The sequence below is a fragment of the Ranitomeya imitator genome, chromosome 1 (assembly GCF_032444005.1).
Source record: "Ranitomeya imitator isolate aRanImi1 chromosome 1, aRanImi1.pri, whole genome shotgun sequence".
NCBI classification, from domain to species: Eukaryota; Metazoa; Chordata; class Amphibia; order Anura; family Dendrobatidae; genus Ranitomeya; species Ranitomeya imitator.
The window spans coordinates 371,701,649-371,715,146 of record NC_091282.1 but is presented as its reverse complement, the minus strand read 5'-3'; the positions used below and the strand labels follow the sequence as shown (position 1 = coordinate 371,715,146).

At 44.6% G+C, this 13,498-nt stretch overlaps 1 protein-coding gene across 2 annotated transcripts in view; it reads right to left on the bottom strand.

Annotated features, from left to right (window-relative positions):
* The window catches only part of CIROP (ciliated left-right organizer metallopeptidase), a 38,985-nt gene that overhangs the window by 21,052 nt on the left and 4,435 nt on the right, over positions 1-13,498 (bottom strand). For both annotated transcript variants that reach the window (XM_069761634.1, XM_069761624.1), the window contains exons 5-7: positions 1,224-1,349; positions 668-746; positions 85-221 (exon numbers count right to left, since the gene is read on the bottom strand). In XM_069761634.1, the coding sequence (XP_069617735.1) occupies positions 85-221; positions 668-746; positions 1,224-1,349 (342 nt within the window). The remainder of the gene's footprint in view (positions 1-84; positions 222-667; positions 747-1,223; positions 1,350-13,498) is intronic.

Genomic DNA, 13,498 nt, shown 5'->3' with positions numbered 1-13,498 from the left:
TTTCACCATTGACTTCACTCAAAACCGCGCGTTTTGCCTGCCAAAAGCTGCACATATCCTAACACAACTGGAAAACATAGTTACCTGGTTTTCAAGAGGCGCTCCAACACTACCCACTCCTAAATGCTCCCCCATTCTTTGCATTACATTCGGGGTGTAAATGCGTAGCTGACCCGTTTCATCTGTGTTTGTCACCCGTGATCGGGAAGAACAAGTATGTCCTGTTGACACAAACAGAATATTGAAGTGAAAAGTGAACCTCTCATAGCATTAGTAAAGAACGGCCAAACACGAATTTACCATAGAGAGCAGAACACAGACACCAAGTTCACTTTGGTGGAGTTTCGTTTGCATTTCCACCATACTGTCACATTTTTATAAAGAATGCCCCACGTCTTGTAGAAAATATCTTTTGTAATAGTCAGATTAAGCCATGGTGATCTAAGCCAAGTCTGGGTTCTGCAACCACAATGTGAACATCTGAAAATGAAATCCATTTCTATTAAACACCCCAAAGACATACTGATCTGAGGTTTAGATTGTGAGCCCCAATGGGGACAATGATGATAATGTCTGTAAAGCGCTGCCGAATATTGTGGCGCTATATAAATAAGCATAAAAATAATAAATACTTTTACAAAGATAATTACTTTGACTGAGAAGTCACCTGATAAACTGCAGTCTATCCAGTGTTCAAAAAGACTGCTAGAAAATCCAAGGGCGTGAAGAATCTCATGGAGACATACCTGAAGTAAATTAAGAAAAGCGGATGATTCAAGCTTTGTATAGGACAATCCGAGGATTTGGTTATATTGGGACTACGGTGCATATTAAAGGGAACCTGTCATGTCTCCAAACACTACGAACCTACAGATGTGAGGATATTCTGCAGTTAGTAGCCTTACAATGCTGTCTGGAGGCCTTACAGGGGCTACTGGGTGAAAATGAACTTTATTCTTCCCTGTAGTTGCAGGATTTCAGTCATAGAGCTTTACCGGGAGTGGCTACGGTCATGACTGAAATCCGGCAACACCTGGGAGGAATAAAATCAATTTACTCCAAGTAGCTTCCAGTAAGGCGGCCGGCCAACATTGTATCTCTACTAACCTGCAGATTGATAGCATTTGTGGACTTGATAGGTCCCCTTTAAAGTATACATAACTATTAATACAAAAATGATAATGGATGTAATAACTACTATAAAGGTGCAGATATTAAAATACCTGTACAACATGCTTATGGTGATATACGCCATCTCTAAGGTGCTTTGGACAAAACACAATAACCCCTGCGATGGGACGGCCCGAAGGGTCCAGCTGACAGTATGACGCATAGGCGATAACTGAAGGCTTGAAACACAAAACAAAGTAATGAGAGAGTAGATGATTGATCCGTAACCCTTTTGGTGGGACGAGCTTTATTATAGAACTGTATCAATGTAAATATCTCATACAATGTAGTGGGACAATAAACCGCTCTTATAAGTAGCTCCACCAACATGACCCTCACTTCAGAGAACTTGAGAACACTCAGGTGTATGAAATGTGTTTTTTACTGCAAGTTTCCGAAAACATAATAAAAATGCAACAATTTTACAGCCCTTTAAAGAAATAACGGCATAATAAAAAACAATGATAGGACATCGTGTGAACACATCCTTACATAGACATGTGAATAGGGCCAGTGGAGGTAGTAGATCCACATACACTCGAGAGGGCGACATACAAGATACTTCATTACTAATACCATGTGATGAATAGTTTACAGGAGCAGGAAAGAGACCGCTTCCATAGGGGCCAAGGCATAATGGACCAGCAAATCACAAATCTGCGGAAACTGCCTGATCATGGATTACTAATATTCAGAACATTTCTCAATCAATAATGTGAACACATTCTGTTAATACATGGAAAGATAAAACTAAACCTGAGAGTCTGTGTAGAAGCCTTTTTTCTTTATGTGTATTAGTATCTGTCTCTCCAGCTATATTTAGCATCTACTGTATCTATTATCTATCTATCTAGAAAAAAGACAGCATAGCAGCATTATGTATAAGTTTAGGCCATGTGAAAACAAAGAAAAACATTAAAAACATATCTAGATTTTACTACCCCCAAAAAATGTTCTCAAAATTTTTTTTTAGGCAAAAAAGAAAAAGTAGGCGCGCACTTACCCTGTTGCGGTGAATATCACTTTATTAGGACATATAAACAAACGGATAGCAGGGAGGGATAGGGTCAGCCACGGACAACGATCGTTTCGTGCTCTACGGCACTTCAACGGGTCCTAATGCTGAGTGGAACAGGAAGGAGTTTTATAGACCCATCTGGATCCCAGACTCCTCCCCCTGGACTCCAAACATAAACAGTGTTACATTTAAAACAAAATGGTATTAAAAACAACAATAATAAAATAGCACATGCTGAGAACTACAAATAAACCGAATACAGCTTTTAGAAACCAAGATTGAGACACTTTTATAAGAAAACCGACATGTCGACTTTGTCATTTAAACCAGATGGTCCTGCTGCGTCTGCGCGCAGGATCCATCTGGCTTCTCTGCGCAGCAGGAGGCGGCGCAAATCCCCTCCTCCCTCAGGCAACGAGACCCGCTCCAAACCCGCAAATCTTAGTACTTGGGCATCTCCTGCATGGCAAGTGTGTAGATGGTCTATTAACCTTGGAGCTCCTTGGATGCTTATTTTTCTGAATGTGAACTACACGACAACGTTTTTTCACTTAGCACAAAGACGCTGGAACACAAACTATTTATGGCCGCAGAAAGAGAGGTAAATTTGTTTTGGACAAATAATTCTTTGAAGTCCTACATGGAGTGCGGTCGAGTACCGCGAGGACTGCGTGTCATAAAAGAAATGGCTCAATATAAAGATAATGTATCCTTCATTAAAGAGTGGGAGAAAATCTTACTACAATGCTCCCAGGAATTACTCCGCCTCGTGTTGAAGCAAAACATTATTAATTATGAAGCCACTAAAGCCGAACTTACTAAAACTAAAGAAGAATTGAGAACCAGGTTGTCTGACACACAATGGTCAACTATTGACAAAAAACTGGATACAAAACTGGTCATTTTGCAAAATGATATAAAGCAAAGGAAAAGAGACAAATTTATAAGAGACAAAATTGATTTTGAAACAGACAGAATTTTTACTTGGAATAAAGGCAGCCTATCAGAAGGCCATCGCAGATCCCGCAACAAATGGAATCAGAACAAGGGACAAGGACGTAACAAGTCCCTGTTTAAAAAGAACAAAAATAAAAAAGATTACCTTACAACAGACTCAGACTCAAGTGCTACCGAAGATCCTTGTACATCTAAAAACCAAATGCCATTGCCACCAGCATCTATCTCAGGTGTTTCCCCTTTAGACGCAGGACGCGCCGAGGGGGTAGGAGAAATGGCAGAAGAAAATCCAAAAAAAAGGCGGCAAGTTTCGTGGCGGCCAACGAAGTAGCGGTTGTTAATTTAACCCCACGAACCTTGAGTGAAGCACATCTGTCGGTGTTGTCCAAAGGATTGAATTTTTGTATAGCAGAACCACTTAATCTGGTAGATTTTAAAATCGACCTTTTCAAGGCGGTTCGCAAGATCCATTTGTTTAAGTCGTTTTCTGCAGTTAGTAACCATGCCACCCCCCGTGAAGTGTTCCCAGGTGAGTCACCTTGCCATGTGGGTCCCCTGGGCTTTTTTGTCACAGAGGACCCATTTGGTGATGTGCGGGAAGAGACCCGTGACCTTTTGGATTCTATGAGCATTACTCCGGTTTCTGCAAGTCATAAAGATAAAGTAACTGCACCTTTTACTGGAGGTAATAAATCTACCTATATGCCCCCAGTAGCCCCAGGTAATCTTGTAGATGTTTTCCAATCGCAGGTTTTAAAAGATATGGAGGCTTTAATATATGAAAAGCCCATAGAAAACCTTCTTTTAAAGGAAAAACAAGCTTTGGGTGAAATACAGGGCTGGTCTGATGTGATTGTCCGTAGTGCGGATAAAGGTGGCAACGTGGTGCTGCTTACAAGAGAATATTACAAAACAGAGGCATTGAGACAGTTGTCAGATGATACAACGTATTTGAAGCTTAAGGGGGACCCTACGGTAAAATTTAAAAATCTCTTGCGTTCGTTGCTAAGAGATTTTGTGGATAAAAAGGTGTTTTCTTGTAAACAGGCTGAAAAGCTATTACCGGATTTTCCGAGACGCCCACATTGGTATCACATACCGAAATTACACAAATCAGTGGAAGCCCCCCCTGGCCATCCCATAGTGTCAGGGGTTGGTTCGTTAACTGAGCCTATCTCCTCTTATATCGACTGGCTGCTGCGCCCCCTGCTGTTGGATGTCCCTTCGTTTATTAAAGACACGGGAGACTTTCTGAATGTGATTAAGGATTTTGAATGGCAGGAGTCATATGCTCTGACTTCGATTGATGTCGAAAGTCTTTATACACGTATTCCACAAAAGTTGGGGGTGGAAACAATTAGAAGCATTTTGGAGAATACTCCCACTGGTCATGACACTGTGGAGTTCATTTGTGATGGACTCTCGTTCATTTTAGAACACTATGCTTTTTCTTTTGACGGCCAGTGGTACCTGCAGACGGTGGGTACCGCTATGGGTACCCCCGTCGCATGTACCCTGGCAAACCTCTTTCTTGCGAGGTTTGAGGAGGAATATATTTATTCCAACAAAAACCCATTTCTTCGACATATCAAGCTATATGCTAGGTATGTGGATGACATGTTCATGGTGTGGGATGGGCACCAGGATGCCTTCACGGAGTTCGTGAGGTACCTGGGGACATCCAATACCATGAACATGGGGTTTACCTCGCAATTTGGAGGCACCAACTTGGTCTTTTTGGATGTCCAGTTATGCATTGAGGATGGGGGGATCTCCACTAGAGTATATCGTAAACCCTCGGCATGTAATTCTTTATTACATTATAACAGTGCTCATCCGCCATACATGAAGGGATCTCTGCCCTATAGTCAACTTCTTAGGGTTAAGAGAATCAATAGTGATCCTGCAGGTTTTGCGCAGCAGTCAGTCGATTTGATTGGAAGATTTAGGAAACGTGGGTACCCCCCATCTATTTTAAAAAATGCCTACGATAAAGCAGCAGCCACGGATGTTTCCACCACCTCCAAAAAAAGACAAAATGAAGAAAAAAAGTTTGTCTTCAGTTTTAAGTTTGGCCCTCTTGACAGCCACATCAGAACTGTCATACGTAAAAATTGGTGTATTTTACGTCAAGATACTGACCTCAAAGAAATAATAGATAGGGGACCTCTCTTTGCTAGCCGTCGCAGTACAAACATTAGAGACAGCATAGTCCGCAACCGCTTTGTCACTACCAAAAATAATTGGCTCACAGATAGTATCCCTAAAGGCAACTTCACATGCGGGGGTTGCAACTTCTGCAAGTACCATCATACAGGTAATAGAATTAGAGTAGGTCATATCCAGCACACTGTACGGGACTTTATTTCTTGCAGGACTACCTATGTCGTCTATGTTCTTTTTTGTCCGTGCAGACGCTTCTATATTGGCAAAACCTTCCGCCCACTGTTTGTTCGGATTAGGGAGCATTTTTACTCCATTAGAACAGGGAAAGGAGCTCCAAGGTTAATAGACCATCTACACACTTGCCATGCAGGAGATGCCCAAGTACTAAGATTTGCGGGTTTGGAGCGGGTCTCGTTGCCTGAGGGAGGAGGGGATTTGCGCCGCCTCCTGCTGCGCAGAGAAGCCAGATGGATCCTGCGCGCAGACGCAGCAGGACCATCTGGTTTAAATGACAAAGTCGACATGTCGGTTTTCTTATAAAAGTGTCTCAATCTTGGTTTCTAAAAGCTGTATTCGGTTTATTTGTAGTTCTCAGCATGTGCTATTTTATTATTGTTGTTTTTAATACCATTTTGTTTTAAATGTAACACTGTTTATGTTTGGAGTCCAGGGGGAGGAGTCTGGGATCCAGATGGGTCTATAAAACTCCTTCCTGTTCCACTCAGCATTAGGACCCGTTGAAGTGCCGTAGAGCACGAAACGATCGTTGTCCGTGGCTGACCCTATCCCTCCCTGCTATCCGTTTGTTTATATGTCCTAATAAAGTGATATTCACCGCAACAGGGTAAGTGCGCGCCTACTTTTTCTTTTTTGCCATTTGGATTCTGCACACATTTTTCCTGGCAGCAGCACCCCGTTGATTCAGGTGTAAAGGATTCATACAGCCAGTATCACTTTCTGTGGTGCTAGACCGATATTATAATACGGTCACTGAGTTGGACCTTTGAGCAGTGCGGATGTATGTTTTCTCTACTATTGGACCCTAAAATTTTTTTTTAGCTTACGGAAATGAATGAAAATTAAGGTTCTTAGCGCATAAATTGGCCAATTCATGTATGCCCATCAACCACGGCAAGGTGACCTCCCTCTGATGGGTCCTGCTCTACTGTACATGCCTTCTCTTCGACTATCAACCTACAATTTTGGACACTCGTGTCTACTCCTGGGTTTAGCCTACAATTTATGGGCAAGTAGTACTGATTACGGCCACCTGTAGGTCAATGGGAGGAGTGCAGAATCAGGCTGGATGCAGACAACATCCAATAGTTAAATATTCAAAAAAAAAAACTGACCAGGACCTCCTAAGTGTGAATATGTGCAAGCTGCCAGTTAATAGTTAAGTTAAAAAAAAGTTTTTTTTTGAGTAGTAAAATCTAGATTATATATTTTTAATGTTTTTCTGTGTTTTCACATGACCTAAACTTATACATAGTGCTGCTGTGCTTTCTTTTTTCTATATAATGCAGTCTGGCAGCTTGCACATGTTCACACTTAGGAGGTGCCGGTCAGTGCCGGTCAGTTTTTTTTGTATATTTATCTATCTGCCTATCCATCTAGCTGCAAAAGTTTTCATTCCCTCTCCGAACACCCACCTTATGTGTCCAGCTCTGCCCGCTAGGTCAGTAACACCACCAAGTTGTTCTTATACATGTCTGTGGGGTCATTTCCACCATTGTGCCTCTGCTCACCAGCAATGGACGGATGAGTTGGATATTTTGGGAAGGATTCTCGAGAAGCCATGGGGGCACAATAACAAGAATGTAACAGTATTATCTAGACACAGGAGCATACATTGGTAGGAGCGTAGCTAAGCGGCTACCAGCAGTTCACTAGAGCTTGTGATAATGTAGATAGGCTCTGCTACAGGTATCCGCCAGCTACCACTCCTAGGCAGATCCCTGTACTGCAGCTGCTGACCCCAGGAGTCAGGTTCGCTGGCACAGACTAGGGCTATGTTCAGACACAGTGGTCTAGGATACTGGATCAAGCACTGGGGCTAAGGGACTTCAGGAATAGGACCCTGTCTCTCCAGGACTAAGGGACAACGTTCAGGCACTGGCCGCACCAGGACCATGGGACAATGTTCAGACACTGGTCGCACCTTACTTCAGAATCAAGACTAGCTGCATCGGGACCAGGGTGCAACGTTCAGACATGTCACACTGGGACCAGGGATTCGGGTTCAGGACCCTGGCTGCACCAGGATCAGGGATTCAGGTTCTGGACACTGGCCACACTGGGACCAGGGATTCCGGTTCAAGACATTGGGCACACCGGGATCGGTTATTCGTGTTCAGAACACTGGGCACACCGGGATCGGATTCGGGTTCTGGACACTGGCCACACTGGGATCAGGGATTCGGGTTCAGGACACTGGCCACACTGGGACCAGGGATTCGGGTTCAAGACATTGGGCACACCGGGATCAGGGATTCGGGTTCAGGACACTGGCCACACTGGGATCAGGGATTTGGGTTTAAGACATTGGCCGCACCGGGATCTGGGATTCAGGCTCATGACACTGGCCACACTGGGACCAAGGGACCTCACAACTGCACTGGTAGAACACCACACTACCTAATGACTAAACTCATTGCTTGGCGACTCCCTAAAGGAGAGGGAGTCTTTTTTACGCATTTTTCTAAATGCCTCTCAGCAACAGGCTGAGTGAATTTATCAATATGCGTGCGGTAAGAGCAGGGGAGGGCGTGAGAGCACACCACAGCAGGAAGATGCCAGGAACCACGCCGCAGGGACGGAGAGGTGAGTAAGTCTGCCTCCCTGCATGGACGGAGAAGGGGACACCATGCAGGAGTGGCGGTCATTGCGCTACATTCATTTTTTACAAATGTAACTTAAAAATGACAAAGCACCTGTTTTACTGTCTGGCTGTAGTCAAATTTCTATATTTTTACAACCTGATCCTCGGGAGAGAAATTATTCTTTAAAATAAACACAGTGTTTCAATGGAAACATTCTGTAAACTGGAAAATGAACGTTGTGTTGTCTGGGAAAATTAGTTATGGAAGGATGACCCTTCTGGTTTTTCCTTGCTTGGCTCAGAGAACGACGGCCGTTGAACCCTTAAAGCACAGTTGTGCAGATGCAAAACAGCCATCGTTCTCTGGTCCTCCCCTGCACATGGCCTGCCTTCCACTCTGCTAGTCTCTGTTACAAAGAATTGGAAATGAAGGATTTTTTGATTCTCATACCTCGTGAGTGACGCTATTCATTTTCTTTCTTGGATGCACGATTTGGAATTCTAATGTGTGCACCACCTATAAATGTGATATACGGCGTATTCCTCTGAAAGCGAGGGCTGTCAAGGTTATTTATACCGCCGTATGCTGGGACTGGTGCCTGATCAGCTTCTCTGGATGTTTTCTATAGTTTGAATTATGATGGGCACCATTTGTTTACATCCATCTACTGCTACTGAAGGGAGTGAATGTAGGTTCAGCTTCATGCCTGTTATGGCTGGTAATTCAGAACCACAATGGACATAGAGGTCAGTGCACATACAGTGACCTGGCAATAACCCAAAAAATAAGAACGAGCTCTGAGACGTGGGAACTCTGTTGACCGCAATTCCTAATCCTCTCCAACACAACTAGAGGCAGCCGTGGATTGCGCCTAACGCTACCTATGCAACTCGGCACGGCCTGAGAAACTAGCTAGCCTGAAGATGAAAAATAAGCCTACCTTGCCTCAGAGAAATACCCCAAAGGAAAAGGCAGCCCCCACATATAATGACTGTGAGTTAAGATGAAAAGACAAACGTAGAGATGAAATAGATTTAGCAAAGTGAGGCCCAACTTCCTGAACAGAGCGAGGATAGAAAAGGCAACTTTGCGGTCAACACAAAACCCTACAAAGTCCACGCAAAGGGGACAAAAAGACCCTCCGTACCGAACTAACGGCACGGAGGTACACCCTCTGCGTCCCAGAGCTTCCAGCTAGCAGAAAAAACAAATTGACAAGCTGGAATAGAAAAAACAGCAAACAAATAGCAAAGAGGAACTTAGCTATGCAGATAAGCAGGCCACAGGAACACTCCAGGAGGAAACAGGTCCAACACTAGAACATTGACTGGAAGCAAGGATCCAAGCACCAGGTGGAGTTAAATAGGGTAGCACCTAACGACTTCACCATATCACCTGAGGAAGGAAACTCAGAAGCCGCAGTACCACTTTTCTCCACCAACGGAAGATCACAGAGAATCAGCCGAAGTACCACTTGTGACCACAAGAGGGAGCTCTGCCACAGAATTCACAACAGTAACCCCCCCCCCTTGAGGAGGGGTCACCGAACCCTCACCAGAGCTCCCAGGACGACCAGGATGAGCCATATGAAAGGCACGAACAAGATCGGGAGCATGGACATCAGAGGCAAAGACCCAGGAATTATCTTCCTGAGCATAACCCTTCCACTTAACCAGATACTGGAGTTTCCGTCTAGAAACACGAGAATCCAAAATCTTCTCCACAATATACTCCAACTCCCCCTCCACCAAAACCGGGGCAGGAGGATCAACAGATGGAACCACGGGTGCCACGTATCTCCGCAACAATGACCTATGGAATACGTTATGTATGGAAAAAGAATCTGGAAGGGTCAGACGAAAAGACACAGGATTAAGGACCTCAGAAATCCTATACGGACCAATAAAACGAGGTTTAAACTTAGGAGAGGAGACCTTCATAGGAATATGACGAGAAGATAACCAAACCAAGTCCCCAACCCGAAGTCGGGGACCCACACAGCGTCTGCGATTAGCGAAACGTTGAGCCTTCTCCTGGGACAAGGTCAAATTGTCCACTACATGAGTCCAAATCTGCTGCAACCTGTCCACCACAGTATCCACACCAGGACAGTCCGAAGACTCAACCTGCCCTGAAGAGAAACGAGGATGGAACCCAGAGTTGCAGAAAAACGGTGAAACCAAGGTAGCCCGATTATTAAGGGCGAACTCAGCCAAAGGCCAAAAGGACACCCAGTCATCCTGATCAGCAGAAACAAAGCATCTCAGATATGTCTCCAAGGTCTGATTGGTTCGTTTGGTCTGGCCATTAGTCTGAGGATGGAAAGCCGAGGAAAAAGACAAGTCAATGCCCATCCTACCACAAAAGGCTCGCCAAAACCTCGAAACAAACTGGGAACCTCTGTCAGAAACGATATTCTCTGGAATGCCATGTAAACGAACCACATGCTGGAAAAACAATGGCACCAAATCAGAGGAGGAAGGCAATTTAGACAAGGGTACCAAATGGACCATCTTAGAGAAGTGATCACAGACCACCCAAATGACTGACATCTTTTGAGAGACGGGAAGATCTGAAATAAAATCCATAGAGATATGTGTCCAAGGCCTCTTCGGGACCGGCAAGGGTAAAAGCAACCCACTAGCACGAGAACAGCAGGGCTTAGCCCGAGCACAAATCCCACAGGACTGCACAAAAGTACGCACATCCTGCGACAGAGATGGCCACCAAAAGGATCTAGCCACTAACTCTCTGGTACCAAAGATTCCAGGATGACCAGCCAACACCGAACAATGAACCTCAGAGATGACTTTATTCGTCCACCTATCAGGGACAAACAGTCTCTCCGCTGGGCAACGATCAGGTTTATTAGCCTGAAATTTCTGCAGCACCCGCCGCAAATCAGGGGAGATGGCAGACACAATTACTCCCTCTTTGAGGATACCCGCCGGCTCAGATACACCCGGAGAGTCGGGCACAAAACTCCTCGACAGAGCATCCGCCTTCACATTTTTAGAGCCCGGAAGGTATGAAATCACAAAGTCAAAACGGGCAAAAAACAACAACCAACGTGCTTGTCTAGGATTCAACCGCTTGGCGGACTCGAGATAAGTCAAGTTCTTATGATCAGTCAATACCACCACGCGATGCTTAGCTCCTTCAAGCCAATGACGCCACTCCTCGAATGCCCACTTCATGGCCAGCAACTCTCGATTGCCCACATCATAATTACGCTCAGCAGGCGAAAACTTCCTGGAAAAGAAGGCGCATGATTTCATCACCGAGCAATCAGAACTTCTCTGCGACAAAACAGCCCCTGCTCCAATCTCAGAAGCATCAACCTCGACCTGGAACGGAAGCGAAACATCTGGCTGACACAACACAGGGGCAGAAGAAAAACGACGCTTCAACTCTTGAAAAGCTTCCACAGCAGCAGAAGACCAATTGACCACATCAGCACCTTTCTTGGTCAAATCGGTCAATGGTTTAGCAATACTAGAAAAATTGCAGATGAAGCGACGATAAAAATTAGCAAAGCCCAGGAACTTTTGCAGACTTTTCAGAGATGTCGGCTGAGTCCAATTATGGATGGCTTGGACCTTGACAGGGTCCATCTCGATAGTAGAAGGGGAAAAAATGAACCCCAAAAATGAAACCTTCTGAACACCAAAGAGACACTTTGATCCCTTTACAAACAAAGAATTAGCACGCAGGACCTGAAACACCGTTCTGACCTGCTTCACATGAGACTCCCAATCAACCGAGAAGATCAAAATGTCATCTAAGTACACAATCAGGAATTTATCCAGGTACTCTCGGAAGATGTCATGCATAAAGGACTGAAACACTGATGGAGCATTGGCAAGTCCGAATGGCATTACTAGATACTCAAAATGGCCCTCGGGCGTATTAAATGCAGTTTTCCACTCATCGCCTCGCTTAATACGCACAAGATTATACGCACCACGAAGATCTATCTTGGTGAACCAACTAGCCCCCTTAATCCGAGCAAACAAATCAGAAAACAATGGCAAGGGGTACTGAAATTTAACCGTGATCTTATTCAGAAGGCGGTAATCTATACAAGGTCTCAGTGAACCATCCTTCTTGGCTACAAAAAAGAACCCTGCTCCCAATGGCGACGATGACGGGCGAATATGCCCCTTCTCCAAAGACTCCTTCACACAACTCCGCATAGCGGCGTGCTCAGGCACAGATACATTAAACAGTCGACCTTTTGGGAATTTACTACCAGGAATCAAATCGATAGCACAATCACAATCCCTATGCGGAGGTAGGGCATCGGACTTGGGCTCATCAAATACATCCCGGTAATCAGACAAAAACTCAGGAACCTCGGAAGGGGTGGATGACGAAATAGTCAGAAATGGGACATCACCATGTACCCCCTGACAACCCCAGCTGGACACAGACATGGATTTCCAATCTAATACTGGATTATGGACTTGTAGCCATGGCAACCCCAACACGACCACATCATTCCATTGAGTTAGTACGGACCACTTTCTAAATTTCTGACAGTATACCTCTATTTCATCCTGACCCTGACACAGAGCCAGCAAATTCTTCTCTGCCTGATCCACAGAATTAGGCTCATCGTACAGCAATCCGAGCGCCAGGAAAAACGCATCGATATTACTTAATGCAGGATCTCCTGACGCAAGAGAAAATGACCAGTCCTGAGGGTCGCCACGCAAAAAAGAAATAACGATCCTAACTTGTTGACCTGGGTCACCAGAGGAACGAGGTTTCAAAGCCAGAAATAGTTTGCAATTATTTTTGAAACTGAGAAATTTGGTTCTATCTCCAAAAAACAAATCAGGAATTGGAATTCTCGGTTCTAACATAGAATTCTGAACCACAAAGTCTTGAATACTTTGTACTCTTGCCGTGAGCTGATCCACACATGATGACAGACCTTTAATGTCCATTGCTACACCTGTGTCCTGAACCACCCAAATGTCTAGGGGAAAAAAAAGGCAAAACACAGTGCAAAGGAAAAAAAATGGTCTCAGAACTTCTTTTTTCCCTCTATTGAGAATCATTAGTACTTTTGGCTTCCAGTACTGTTATGGCTGGTAATTCAGAACCACAATGGACATAGAGGTCAGTGCACATACAGTGACCTGGCAATAACCCAAAAAATAAGAACGAGCTCTGAGACGTGGGAACTCTGTTGACTGCAATTCCTAATCCTCTCCCACACAACTAGAGGCAGCCGTGGATTGCGCCTAACGCTACCTATGCAACTCGGCACGGCCTGAGAAACTAGCTAGCCTGAAGATGAAAAATAAGCCTACCTTGCCTCAGAGAAATACCCCAAAGGAAAAGGCAGCCCCCACAT